The sequence below is a fragment of the Cyclopterus lumpus genome, chromosome 25, assembly GCF_009769545.1.
Source record: "Cyclopterus lumpus isolate fCycLum1 chromosome 25, fCycLum1.pri, whole genome shotgun sequence".
NCBI lineage: Eukaryota > Metazoa > Chordata > Actinopteri > Perciformes > Cyclopteridae > Cyclopterus > Cyclopterus lumpus.
Window position 1 is genome coordinate 8,924,836 of NC_046990.1, and position 15,208 is coordinate 8,940,043.

The window sequence follows — 15,208 nt, forward strand, 5'->3', positions numbered from 1 at the left end:
CCTCCACGCCCCCCTGAGCTTTGCACTGACCAAAGCCCATGTCTGGGCACTGACCTTTGCCCTTTGCCCTGGACAAGAAGACCATGAATGACCCTTTGCCACAGAGTGAAAACGTCACCTCACAGTGTTTAAATATGCCTCACTAGTAACACTAAACATGGTCTCTCAACTTGTGTGTGCCTTATACTCCCCCCTCATTTCTACTTGCTGCAAATAAAGCTATCAGCATTCAATTACTTTGTCTTGTTTGGTGTTTGTGCTTGAGGTGCCACATGAGGACACAGGATGTTATCAATACTATCATGAAATGCTGGTAAAAGCATATTTTTTGCTCAGCTGAGAGAGGTGTTGCTTATTTTTGGCTTGGAAGGATAAAACATGGAAAAGGGGAAAGGAAGTATATTGAGGGAACAGCAAAACGAGAGAAAGACAGAATCACCTGAGGGTCGAGGCGGTCGTCCTGACACTTTCTGGAGGGCGAAGGGATCCGTCAGTCAAATTCTGTCCTGCAGCGGAGTGACGGCACACAGCCGTTTCCTGTCCTCATTCCATCCACATCCACACCTTTTCCTCCTGCTGCTGATTGGGAGCGATTGGATCTGGCCAGCAGATGCCAAACACGCTCAGTGTCCTGCTCAAGGGCTTAGAGCAAAGACATGCAACACACCAATCCTCTGAGAGAAACTGCAACAAAAGATAGCAACAGGACCAGTGTTAATATAACAAAGGCATTGCTGTGCCATCCTTATTATAATAATGACTTAAATCAAGTGAAGATCAAAAACGTTATATTATACCAGTAGAATGCGTGTACAATAGTGGAAACCTAAAAAAAATTAAAAAAAGAGATGGGAATGGTAAAAAAAAATGTCATTGTTAATATTTAATTTTAGAAAGGATAATGACACTAATAATAATGAACACTAATTCCTGAGAAATGGTGTTACAATACATTTAACAAAAATAATTAAAAAAAATTAGAACATAAGAAAAAAAGATTTTTAATATTTTATATATTTTAAATTCAAAGACTATATTTGCGAATTGTATTGTATAGAATCAAAGATAAAGATAAAATAAAAACAAGAAATGAGCTGAAGTATTATTTTGAGCCAAAGCGCCTTACTGTAATATATCATCCTTGCTTTAATAAATAATTGTTACAATGATTATAAACAGACTTTATGTTGAAGCAATCAATATTTCTCTCGCACATCGTTTCCACAAGCTCATCCCACCCGAACACGGGGGACAATTAGTTTGAGCCCAGAACTGTCAATCGGAGATATAATGAGCAACCTCGAGACGGTCATATCATTAGATTACATTTTGTTACCCCGAATTATTAATGTGCATCCAACCAGAACGATTAGCGGCCTTTACATTTAGGCTCAAATCCAGGGAGAGAAATTCACTTCTCGTCAATATGATAAGATGGAATGTATTATCAATATAATTAACAAGGGAGCGTGTAAGTCATTGGAACTGCATGTGTGTGTGTGTGTGTGTGTGTGTGTGTGTGTGTGTGTGTGTGTGTGTGTGTGTGTGTGTGTGTGCGCGATGCGGAGCTCTCCATGGTGCTTCGTCTTCACCGTGGAAAAAACGGACGCGTTGGAAGAGACGAGTGTTGTCTTATTATTCAAATGAATAAACAAAATATAAATACACCTGCCTTCTCAGACGCAACGAGTTTGTCAAAAAAAAAACATCTCCTACGAGTTTTAAAAAGCACAAATGGGAGGCACTTTTTTTGTCTTTTTCCTAACATGTGGCATATTTAGACAGATGTCATTATTATCATCATGGTGATTGTCATACTTATTGTTGCTGTATCGTCATCATCATTATTGCAATAATAACAATTATTGGAATTATTGATATATTACCATTTTTATTTGCGTATGATTGATTACTGCAAAAATATCCACGACGAAACAGAAAGTAAAAGAATTATAAATGTGAACTTTCTAAAAAAAATTAAAAAAAACTACGAAAGGGAAAAAAAAAAGAAAAAAAAAAAAGGCAATGCAATTATTCAGATATTTGTTCAGATAATAACCATGACTTGGACCAAAAACGTCTGGCCTCGTTCAAACATGCAGGCCAGTCAAGGTTACGTGTCTTTAAACGTGCTCTTTGGCATCCTATATGCCTTGCTCCCACTTTTAGTTTTGCAGAAACACGCCGCGCAGCCAGTTGGGTCACTAACCTCCATCCATATAAGAAAACGCTGTTTTTAGTCGCATTGCAGGGAGAGAGCTCCTTGCATTCACCACGAAGGGCAAAAGTGGTGACTCCCTTTGAAACTTGTGACTTTCGGTCACTTTGTGCGTCTGCTTTGGGTGGCTAAATCCCAATTAGGGTCGGCTGACACGCTGCTCCATTCATGCAGAGCCGCGCCTGCATACATTTGCCTAGGAATGAACTCCTCAAATAGATCTCCTGCTAAATGCGTCGGACAGCAGAGAGAATCGGCCTGAGTGACACTTTCTTTTCCGAGGCGCTCGAGTGAGAAAAGGTATGAATTTATAAAGGTACACCGAAACATATCAATTCACGCAAACTTCACACGCTTTTATCCGCGTCTCCTCACGCGAGACAAAGTGACTTTAAGTCAGGGGAAATGTGGCCAGAAAAAGAAAGAGAAGAAAAAAAAAAAAAAAAAACTTTGTAGAGACTTTGAATACCGAAACGGCGCAGCCCACTTTGGTGGGAGGCAAAAAAAAAGAAGAAGAGGAAGAAGAGGAAGAGGAAGAAGAAGAAGAAGAAGAAGAAGAGGAAGAAGAAGAAGAAGAAGAAGAAGAAGAAGAAGAAGAAGAAGAAGAAGAAGAAGAAGAAAAAGAAGAAGAAGAAGAAGAAGAAGAAGAAGAAGAAGGGAAAAGGGGCATTTTGAATGAAATCACGCATGAACAGCGTTGAATCAGGTGCCGTTTATTCGCCTCCTCTCTAATGCGATTTTGAATATTAGTCTGGGTTAAAATCCCCAATCATGTCATCTGGTGGGAGTCCCATACAAGCATAATTACTATTCAAACGCGTCGCTAATGTCCCACCCGCATCAAGGCAGCTGGTCTGCCTCTGGTGCAGCTTGCATCTTTCCCCAGGTTTCTCAGAGAGAAAAGCACCTTGAACACAGAGCGGTGTAAAGAAAGAAAATCTTTTTTTTTTTTAAAGGCGAGGAATAAGATAAACAAGTACAAAAGCTTGTTTCCCCCCCCCTCTTTGTTTGAGATCTGAAAGGAGTAATAATACGTTTTAATTCCTTTGCTGCTGGACAGAGTTCAACCTGTCCCCTAAAACCAAAAGCACGAGGATTTAAGTTTTCTTTTTTCCTTCTTCTTCTTCTTCTCCTTCTTCTTTTTTTTAATTTAATTATAGGCCATAAGAAGTGTGACCAAATAAATGTGAGAGGTGCTGAAGGTGTGGGCTTACATGCGGATAAATAAATGGATTTAGACAAACACGGGAGTCATTTCTAAGACGTGGGAATCTGTGAGAAATAGGCCACGCTGCTAAGTGGGACAATGATTGGGCTCCTCTGAATAGACCCCCAAACAAAGTTTATGGGTCGACATAAAAAATGTGTTTTCTCCCGAGCTTGGAGGGGTCTTAAATGGTAGGCCATTGAAACCAGTCCAGGAGAGGTGGTGGTGAACCCTTTGGCACCCCTGAAGTATAGTCGGGGAGCATGAATGAAGATCCCTGGTGGGGCATTGCTCTCTGTATTTACCGCGTTGCTTTGCAGACAGGTTGTTCCTCTATATTCATGGCTCATTAATGGCCAACCAGTTAAATCAGAGCCCCACCGTTTAGACAGTTAAAATACCCCCCCCCCCCCCCCCCCCCCCCACACACACACACACACACACACACACACACACACACACACACACACATAGGCAGAGCCGCCCCATAAAAACGTCTCGCGACTGCGATTCTTCTCCGGTCATTATTTACGTTTATTAAAGAGACCCGAGCTTTGATTTAAGAGATGCGCACTGGCGGAATGCTGGTGATTGACTCTGCGCGATATTGTCCCAGAATAAAGATCAGACCATGTAATTAATGTGTCTTTTCCCTTTTTAAAAGAAGCACGAGGAACAATACCGCCGGTCAAGCCATTTAATTTCATTTAATTTTCCATCCCATTTGCCTCCAACACTGTTCCCCCCTCTGACACCGAGCCTTTTGACTGCTCCTCGGCGCGTCAGAGCGCACAGTGGAGCGGGGAGATTCAACCCAGCGACTTCTCCCGAGAACAGAAAGGAAAAGTCTTCGCCCTTTTTCCTCTCCTCCTCCTCCTCCTCCTCCTCCTCCTCCTCCTCCTCCTCCTCCTCCTCCTCCTCCTCCTCCTCGGAGAATAATTCATTTCACTGTGGAGAAGTGCGGGGCTTTAAAAAAAACAAAAACAGCGCAGGGGTGGATGGGAACCAGCCGCAAATGGCGAGGCGTTAATAAATAACCCCCTCCGCACAGCCAGGCGCAAACATTGCGCCCATTGATGAGATTGTTCGCGTGTCGTTCAGGCTCTTTGACTGTGGAGGAGCGCGGGGAGGAGAGGGAGAGCGAGAGGAGAGAGAGGAGGGATGCCTGCGGAGAGAGGGAGAGAGAGAGAGAGAGAGAGAGAGAGAGAGAGAGATTAATGTCTATTAGTTTATTTACAGCGTTTGTTAACTCAACATGCTGAATTAACAGAAGTAGAGGAATGCAGTTATTTAATCTTAGATGTGGATTGTTTGTCGTTGTTGTTTTGTGTTGGTTTATGTATTCTTTATTTTATTAATTATTATCAAATAAGAAAAATACCGCATGGCATAACTCCGATCACTTTTGCATATTTTATCATTTCATTGTATTTGTTTTAAACAGTCATATCCTGTTTGTTTTTTTCCGCCAACACAATAATAGGCTCGTTGTCCCAGTGGACAGGTCAGAGGTCAAAGTGTTCATGGTCTCAATTGATCGCCCACAGGTTCCTCTGTTCTTCTCCTCTGCTCAGACTCATCATCAGCATCAAAAGGCTCCAATACGTTGAGACGACCTGCTGCACAGAGCCACGTGTTCTCCATCTTCTCTCCGAAGTCTCCGATCATAACGCGTTCATTAATAGGCGGCCGACCAGTCAGTCAATCATGTTCATGGCTTTTAACCCTTTCACCATTAGAGTGTGATCTGAAATACTGTAACAGGCCTACAGTATATGGTCATGCATGATAACTTAATTGTGGTTACAGTTGAGCTGATGGCCCATCGAAGCTCTGACTCAAATGTTGCATGGTTTCATTTATTTTTGCTTATCAATGATGCACAGTGAGACGTGTCGAAATATGTGGCTTTTTTATTTTTATTTTTATTTCATAAACTGAATAATTAATTGGTCCTTCTGACAAAATCCACCTATGAGGATTTTATATGACACCAATGATTAAAAAGAAATGACTACAGCAGGGCTGCTTATAGCTCAATGCAAACATTTTGGAGATACGTAGTTCATACATGGACAGAACAGGTTTTTGAAAATTATTTTACGCTGTAAAATCAATCAATCAATCAATCAATCAAGACCATCAAGTCAATTAAGTCAAACACTATAAATCAATGATGTATTCACAATAATTTATTTTTTAGAGACAAATGGATTAACGCATAATAAACTAAATATTGAACCAAATAGCTGATTTTTCCTTTAATGCTTCACAATCTATTTACATAATATCCCTGTCAAGATTTTCGATAATATTGGGAATTTTGAGCAGGCTTTTAATTAATGAATTAGAATTCATAATTTTAAATGAATATGTTGCCACTAAAATTCCTCAATTGGGCTATACCGAAAGGTAAAATAATGTAATTATTACCCTTCAAAGAAGAATGTGTGTAATGAAATCTTTTTGCTAGCCCTTGCACACTAATCCAGCAGAATATACGTGTTGAATGAGGAAGACAAGACAAGAAAACCACAAGTGTGTGCGTTGGGAAGATGATGATGGCTGTTCTTTACTTGTTGTTTTTCCTTTTCTCCCCCTTCTCTCTCCCTCTTCCTGCTGCTGGTTCCTTTTCAGTACCTGCCTGATCTCAACCCGGCACACGCCGAGAGTCAATAGAAGTTAACAAGTCCTCTAAACTTTCCTGCTCTTTTGTTTAACTACGGGAACAAAGGAGGGAGAATAAAGCGCTTTGAAGTGGATAAAACCTCAAAGAATGCCAGCCAAGTAGATTTAAAGTAGCCACTGATTTCCAAAAACTGGCCTGAAAGGGGAGAATGGAAAAGGGTGAGGATTTATGGATAAATTATACAGTGGATTTGTCAGTTAAAATATCGGAACTGTCTGGAGGACAAAGCCACATGCTGAGGATTAATGGTCGCTCTGGACCTTTGATTCTGCTCCCTCTTTCTCTGCTCTTGACAAATTGGATTTTGGGGATGGGAAGGTCGCCTGGCCCTTTGTGTCTCTTGACCGTTTTGGAGCAATTCATTATGCGGCGGGGTGAGGGAAAGTCTCCATGTGACCAGGCCGGCCCGTTTTCCCCTCTCCTCACAGCTGCTGGGAGAGCCCAACTCTCTCACACTCACTCACTCACTCACACACACGTAAACGCACACACACACACACACACACACACACACACACACACACACACACACACACACACACACACACACTCCGACTCGCATGCTTCGAACTCAGGACCGCCCCCCCCCCCCTTAACTTATAGCAAAGCATCACCTCGGGAGGGGCGGAGGGGTGCGGAGAGTTGAAGGGGAGGAGGAGGAGGGTGGGGAGGCTACCTTGCCTGCACCATCACTAGAAAAGCCGGAGAGCATAACGCCAACGCATCACTTTGAGGGCGGATATCGGCCGGTCCTCATCCTCTCTTCCTCCTCCTCTTCTTCTTCTTCTTCCTCCTCCTTCCTTGCACTCTCCCACTCGGTCTCCATCAGCCTTCATGGTTCTGATCTCACCCCACGCCATGCAAGCCACCCGGGCGTCCACCACCGTCAGTGTGTTTGCGGACTGCAGCGTCCCGGCCGGGCTCCGGATAGGACCGGTACCGGGCGTCTTCAAACTCGGGAAGTACGTGTCGGACCGCAAGGAAGTTGGACCTAAAAAGAAGGTGAGTTTAAAAAAAAACACAAAAAACAAAAACAGTGAAAACATTTCATGAAAATGTGTTTCTCTGTAAGCTGCAGGTTTCAGTACTTGGATGAATGCGTTTGATTTAGAAATGTGTCTGTATAACGAGGTAGCATTGCTATATTTCTTATGATTTATTACCAATTGTGCTCTTCAAAAATTGCATCAAAACCTTTTTTTTCTCCTAAAGTTTTTTTTAACTATTTTGTAGTGAACAAAATTGACGACAAATAACCCCCTTTAATATCTAAACACACTTTCTTGTCCTCGCCTTACATTTCCGCCTGCGTGATATTAAAAACGAACGGACTGATTTTGGATTTTTAAAGCTGCACTGTCAAACTCCATCGGGCCTTCGCTTATTAATTGGTTTGGCCTGTCAAGTTGGAAATAATTGAGCTCCATTAGCGGCCGACTTGTCAGTCTGTGCTTCTACTCAACCGGCCTAATGGGCGACCCGGGTCCGCTGTGTGGGATTTCATGCCCTCAGCCGCCTCACATTTCACCGCCTGGCGGGCCTGTTATCCCGATGAGCCGTTTAATTTTAATGCAACCCGGCCACGGAAAGATGCCACGGAGGCCGGGGTCGCCGCCCCGGGGGGGGTGGGGGTGGGTGGGCTGATAATAAAGATAGAACTAAACAAACCGCATTCGTGTTATTTCACTTGGATTATTATGAGCACGTGCATGTAAATCATATTTCTGTGAAGGAGCAGAGAATTAGAAACAAAATAAAAAATAAAAGTCATCGGACATTTAAATGCGATAACAGAGAAGAAGTAGGGAAAAAAACAACAACTTTAAAACACCTATTTTCTCCACGCACAGGAGTAAACCACTGTACGGCTCGGGGGGCGCCTCTGTAACCGCACCCTGTTATTGTTGGGAGCTGTCAGCCGCTTGTGATTGATGCGTCTAAATGCGTGGCCCTGGGCTGCCGGCGATCATCAGGTGCAATCTCCGTGTCAAATGTCACGCTTCGATCTTTAATGTCCTTGAACAGTTTAGAAACGCTCTGACACTCCTCAAATTCGTTTCCCATATCAACTCAATTAGGCCCGAGTGTCATTCTCTTTAGTAAATTATCAGCAGAGCGGATAAAGACGCATTAAGGGCGCTTTGGTCATGCGTGGCCGAAGCACCTCCAGGTAGCGCAGCACACAGACATTGGCAATAATGGCGAGAGAATTGGCTTAATAAAATATTAATAAATACAAATAAACAAAAGCATGAATAGGGTGATTCGTGAATAGAGTTTGTGAAGGAAAACTGCAAGGGGGGGCCGGGGGGGGCAAACGTGTTTTTCAAACGCCGTAGCCGAAACATGTATTTAGTTATTCGGTCGTGACATGTTAAAGTTCACATTTCCCAACGTTCCTCTCCAGAGATAGTGAAAATGCCTCGTGCTCATTCTGAACCGGTTCTGTCTGCGTGGTTTAGATCCGCTTGGTGCGGGGGGAGTTCGTGGATGAGTCGGGCTGTCCCGTGCCAGACTGGATCGGACTGATCCGCGCTGCCAGGAGCAGCCAAGAGCAGAACCTGGAGGCTGTGTCGGATTTACCTGGCGGACAGGTGAATACTTTTTGACATCACACTTTTGAGGCCAAATGTCACACACACACATACACACACACACGCGTACACTTGGACACCATAGTTAACTTCACCTCCTCATCACCTGTTTTTTGTTTTTAGATTTTCTACCGCGTGCTGAGAGAAATCCCCGCAGGAGAGGAGCTCAGTGTTTGGTACTCCAACGCTCTGGCCCAGTGGTACGACATCCCCACCACGGCCACTCCAACGCACGACGAGAAAGGTAAATCCGACTGCTAATAATGACGCACAGAGTTCAGAAGCCCAAAACGGGCAATATTATGTGCAAATTAAGGGACGGGAATTACACGGAAATTATGACCACGCGAGCTGTGAATTATAATGCTGTTTATCTGGCTGTGAATAGACGTGGAGCACTGGGGATGACACGACATCGACATGTTGAGGGCTCCATCACTGCAGCTAAATGACGCCAATGCCCGGGATGGCCCTCCTTTATCGCGCAGTGATGGAAATCAATGGATGTTGTTTTTACCTCCGGCAACCTTTTTTTTTCATTTTGCATTTATTTATCGTAGAATACAAAACAATACAACATTCGTTTTTTAATGTAATGAAAATATAACACATTTAAGAATCACTTTCTTTCAGACATTTTTTTTTAATTCGTTTCATAAAAGGAATGATAATATTACTTTATGCCAAATGAAGGTGAATGATTAAATATTGACGAGCAAAACTAAATTCGATTGCATGGAATATTAGGAGGTCATAAAACACAATAAATTAGGGCACAACAGTCAAATTTCAGCTTTAATCACCATATACATTATTTGCTTTCAGAATATATGAAGATTTCTTGTTTGAGTTTTGTCATCAGCCTGTGTTTGGTGTTTTAATCGGGTTGTTTGGGCTGGTAATGATAATTTGGCAGTTGCGCTTGGGGATTAGTCCCTAATCTTGGCTAAACACCAGCTTGGAAGGAACTAATCCGTAACCCCCCCCCCCCCCCCCCCCAAAAAAAGGAAAAGATTATCAACAGATACTTTGCAGGGAATGCCATCAATTTTCGATGCTTTTGGATTACATGTTTTTATTTGGAACCGGGAAGGGCCTCTCAACTAATTGAATAAATGTAGAAAGCAACACGGTTGAAGCTTCTAATGATATCAAATGTCCGCCGGGGGGAAAAAAAAAAAAAAGATAATAATAATTGCGATGAAGTATAATTACGGTACTTGAAGCATCGTTTTAAAACAGAAAGAAAGAAATCAATTAAAAGTATAGAAATGGAGCGCCTCGTCGTCCATGGGAGAAGAAAGAGGGCCGGCGATTCAGTTGCGAGACGGAGGTTAACAAATGTCATCGCGTCGTTAATATTCATGTATTCAAAAGCAAATAAATTCAAAAACAAGTGCTTCACGGCAAATTAGGTGGGTGCGTCAAGGTATTGTGGCCTAATGAATGCTAACTTTTATATGGGGTGTATATTGCCCTGATTCTCCGGCCCGACACCGTGTGCGCTCCTGGACATACGCTCGCTCCCATTATGAGGCGTCAACAGATGGGCCGGCGCCATTGTTTCATGGAGACTTGCGATTTCAAGCAACAGCTGCTGTCACTTCCACGGGAAAGCGCACATGAGAGGGAGAGTGCCGCGTTCAATGCGTCGGTTCCTGGGCGCCAGATTGGGCAGGGCGTTTGCTCTTTTGATGGCGATCATAAACAATGGATTACAAAATCATTACATCTATATTAACCTCTGAGTGCTCGACTGGGGGGCGGAGGGTCATTAAAATGGCCTCCTGTGCCATTTGGCACCAGATCTTAGACACCGGATCTCATCCATGATACTTATATTATAATTTAAAAGTGATGTGCAGCAGTGACTGATGGAGATGTTGCTATTTGAAGGGACATTTTCAAGGGAACATCGATGTTGCACTTTTTTAAAATATGACACACCCTCCATTTTTAATGGAAAAGTAATGCAAAATGTATTTTCGTTTACATCACACCCTGTGTACAATGAATGTGCGCATCGGTGGTTTGGGGGAAGAAGAAAAAGAAGAAGAAGGGGGCCACTTGTCTGTGCGCTCACAGGTCTTTTTCTCTACAGGTTGCCAAAGATGCTATTTTGATTTTACGCATGCACGAACTTGGCCTTTTTACGCACGGGGATGTAATTGTCGTGTTGTTATCTGGCCTCACGCTGTCGGGCGACTTAATGATCCGCAGCCATCTGATAATTAATGCCACGTTTTCTGTTTGTCGCTACAGGTGAGGAGCGCTACATCTGCTGGTACTGCTGGAGGATCTTCAAGTATCCGAACACGCTCAAGGCCCACGTCCACTTCCACTGCGCCCTGAGCAACGGTCGGGGGTTTGTGACCAGCGAGCAGGCCAGGGGCACGGAGACCTTCAGCAGGTCGCCGAAGTCCGGAGACATCCCGAATACTTCCACCTCTCCGAGGAGCGGCCACAGTAACTCCTCCATATCAGACTCTGGCAGGCGGGCGGTGTCCTCCTCGTCGTTCCCACACAAAGCGGGACTGTCAAAGAAAAGAAGCTCAGAGGAGCAGGACAGGGCCCTCGACATGAGCGTTACCTCAGCCAGAAACCAAGGACACATCCTCGGCTTCGGCGCTACATCCTCCGTCCTTAGCAGCATGGGCTTCCATCCGGGTGTGCGCTCGGCCTTCAAACCCACCGGCGTCTCCAAAGTGCCGGGCGCGGACGCCTCCAGAGAGGACGCAAACGGGAAGCTGGGCGCCCTGGGTTTCAGCAAACTCATCGGCAACATGAAACCGATGCGCAACGTCAGCGAGACTCTGAACGGAGGAGGAGGAGGAGGAGGAGGAGGAGGAGGAGGAGGAGGAGGAGGAGGAGGAGGAGGAGGAGGGAGCCACCCTCCCAAGTGCGCACCTGCAATCATGGACTCCGCATCTCCAATGGTGCCATGCACGAACGCAATCCGAGGTTTCCCGTTGCTGCCTCACATGGAGGAGACCTCGGCTTTTAAGCACGTAGAGAGTCGGATGCACTCCGGCCTGTCCCCGTCCCGCTACCCCCAGATGCCCCCCGGACTCCACTTTGAGCGGTTCTCCCTCCCTCACTTCGACGGTGTCAAGACCTATGGCGGAGACTGTAACATCCCACTCATGCCCCTCACTGTCTATAACGGGGAGCTTCTGTACAGCTCGCCGTACTACCCGCTGAAATTCCACTTCAGCAACCTCCTCAAGTACCCGGAGTCCATGTCCTACTTCGGGGCGCCCTCGCTGAACCACGACCTGGGCTCAATCACCAACATCGACCGGGAGATCGCCATGCACACGCAGCAGCTGTCCGAGATCACCGCGGAGAAGAACCGGACGAGGCTGGACTCGATGCCCACCGGGAGCGCCAGCAACGCCGGCTCTGGCAAACCGAAAAAGGGACACCTGTGTCTGTACTGCGGCAAGCTGTACTCGAGGAAGTACGGTCTGAAAATCCACATGAGGACTCACACGGGTTACAAGCCGCTCAAGTGCAAAGTGTGCTTCCGGCCGTTTGGCGACCCCAGCAACCTGAACAAGCACATCCGGCTCCACGCGGAGGGGAACACGCCGTACAGGTGCGAATTCTGCGGCAAGGTGCTGGTGCGGAGACGGGACCTGGAGAGGCACGTCAAGTCCAGGCACCCCGGGCAGACCGTCAAGAAATTGGAAGAGAAAGCGGGCGGCCTGTTCGAGGACGCGGAGCAAAAGAGCGACAATGACAGTGACGTGGACGTGTGCTTCACCGACGACCAGAGCGACCAAGAGTCGAGCAAAAATAATGACTGAGACGCGTCCGTGCCCACGTGCTCATTGACTTTAAATTATGTACACGAGAAGGAACATGTCATTTAGTTTTTCACACTTTAGACACTTGCCCGCCTGAGCACCACATCGTAATGATAATTCGCAATTTAATTATTACTTTTGGACTTAAAGGGAATTCTGTTAGTTTTTTTGTTGGTTGTCTGTTTCATCATGCCATTCAAGAAAGAAAAAAAAGATCCATATATTTAGTTGTTAGTAGCAGTTAAATAACCCGTGGCCTTTGGGTTGTGGCCAGTGGTGCTGCAGACAATTTCGATTGGAATCATATTTTTTTTTTTCAGAAAAAGACACATTCAATGCTGAATTTAACACTAAATTATCTCATATATATATATATATATATATATATATATATATATATATTTGGCAATGTAAAATAATAATAATAATATAACAGTTGTCTCCCCATGAGGAATAATCTATGACTGAAGGCCCAATCTCCGAAAAAGAAAAGAAAAGAAAAAACGAGCAATACATTCCACCACACTGGATATGGACGCGTTCTCGTAAATTATGAGCTGCAAAAGAATATGATTCTTTTTCTTTCTTTCTTTCTTTCACTTTGGTTTTTATTGTGAGCTTCATTCTCACCTTCCCTTTTAAACTGTCAGTTGCACTTTAAAAACAGCAAATGGGCATTTTAATTTCAACATGGACGGATGCATCGCGATTATTTTTAATCGAATTTATGTTCAGGACTTCATGAAAGATCTCGGATTCCCTGCGCCTCGCTGAGTAACACACTGTACTTACATTTGCACTTTCTCGCCGAGGTTAGGCTGTTCTGAAAGAAGCAGCCAGCAGCAGCGCCCAGTTTATTTAAGGAGTTATTTCTAGAGAGAGAAAAATTGTATTGATTGCAGTTATAGCCTATGTAAAAAAGTGTAAAGTATGATATTTCACATTTCAGTGGAGAAGTGTTGTGCACGTTTGTTTATAAGTGATATTATCTATGAGCACAATATTTTACTCCCGTCCATTAAGTTGTTGTTTTTTGAATACATTTTAATTTAAAAATATGTACAAAAAAAGTTGCTTGAGGTTTTCTTTTTATCCATTCGTGAGATTGTTCAAAAATGAATAACAACGTAATTCCGTGTAAACCCGATTAAACTCTACAATATGTACTCTGATATTCATTAAGTGTGGTGTTTTGTTGTGTGTGGTACAGGCAGCCTTGACAATGCGGTTGAACAGATATACAGATGGTGTATTATATATAATGGAACACATTTCGTCAGTTATGACGCAGTAATAAATCCGCAACGATGCTCAGTCAGTCGGGCCTGTTGCCAGCAAAGAAAACGTTCATGCACAGCTGGAGCAAAGCTGTGGTATAATGGGCATCTCCTCTTCATCTCATTCCCTAAAATAATACTGCTGAATAATAATAATAACAATAATAATAATAATAACTACAATATATAATATATAATATACAATCTCCTAGAGGAAGAGGTATTTGGATGCTTAAATTAAAGTAGCAATATTGCAATGTAAACATACTATAAGTTACAAGTTCTCCATTATAAAGCTACTTAAAGGGACAGTTCACACCAAAATGAAAAATACAAATCTTCCATCACACATATGGTGCTATTTATCGATCTAGATCTGTTTTGGTGTGAGTTGCAGAGTTTAGGAAATATAGACCGGAGATGCGTCTGCCCCTTCTCCAAAATAATGGGACTATATGGCACTCGGCTTCTCAAAGCGCCAAATAACACATTTGCAACAACAGCAATAATAGTAGATCATATATGAGAAGAGTGAAACTGCTCGCAACAAGGGTCCCTATCTTGAGAAACCAGGTCATGATTTCTGGAAAGAGACATTGCCATATAGTCCCATATATATTGGAGAGAAGAACAACATATACGATATCCAACACTTTTGGCAACTCACACCAAAACAAGATTAATAAATATTACTACAGGTAAGAGGGAACACATTGATTTGGGGTGAACTGGCCCCTTATGTGTATAGGCTATAATAGCAATTTAAAAGTGATTGCTAAATACTTTCCCCTGCCAGTGTTACCCAATATTACAATATGTGTATTTAGCATTTTTCAGGTATAGCTAATTTACACCAATGTATATGCTGTTATTGTAATATTCAACAATGCATCATATTCGTTATATATTTTGAGTTTGTACAGTATAGCTGTCAAAAATGAGTGTAGTAACAAGTACAGTATTTCTCTGTGAAATGTAGTGGAATATAAGAATACACTAAAATGTTACTTCAGCCGTGTCCCATTTCGCCATACAATCCCCTAATGTTGAACCTTTCTTATTCATATATATATATTTATATATATGAAAAAACGTTGAAAGAATCTTCCTATACTGTGTCACTATATTTAATATTTTGTGGTGGGACTGAAAACACCATAACACCTCAACTAAAAAATACATATAGCAGGACACATTTGATTGCCCTCTCTCCACACACACACACACACACACACACACACACACACACACACACACACACACACACACACACACACACACACACACACGCACACACACGCACACACACACACACACACACACACACACACGTCTACTGGTGCATCCCAGATTGAGGTATGATATATTCCCTTTAAGAAATGTAAAATTGCTGTGTTTTTGTTTTTGTTACATT

The 15,208-nt window shown here is 43.4% G+C and overlaps 1 protein-coding gene across 1 annotated transcript; it reads left to right on the plus strand.

Annotated features, from left to right (window-relative positions):
• Positions 1-6,948: 6,948 nt before the first annotated feature.
• prdm13 (PR domain containing 13) lies at positions 6,949-12,517 on the plus strand. The gene is made up of 4 exons (XM_034529025.1): positions 6,949-7,116; positions 8,577-8,708; positions 8,832-8,952; positions 10,971-12,517. The coding sequence occupies exons 1-4, from the start codon at positions 6,949-6,951 to the stop codon at positions 12,515-12,517; spliced, it is 1,968 nt and encodes a 655-aa protein (XP_034384916.1).
• The last annotated feature ends 2,691 nt before the right edge of the window (positions 12,518-15,208 follow it).

Coding starts and splice junctions, on each gene's coding strand:
- prdm13 (XM_034529025.1), top strand. CDS start 6,949: ATGGTTCTGATCTCACCCCACGCCATGCAAGCCACCCGGGCGTCCACC. Junction 8,709..8,831: donor CGGATTTACCTGGCGGACAG/GTGAATACTTTT, acceptor TTTTGTTTTTAG/ATTTTCTACCGCGTGCTGAG. Junction 8,953..10,970: donor TCCAACGCACGACGAGAAAG/GTAAATCCGACT, acceptor TTGTCGCTACAG/GTGAGGAGCGCTACATCTGC.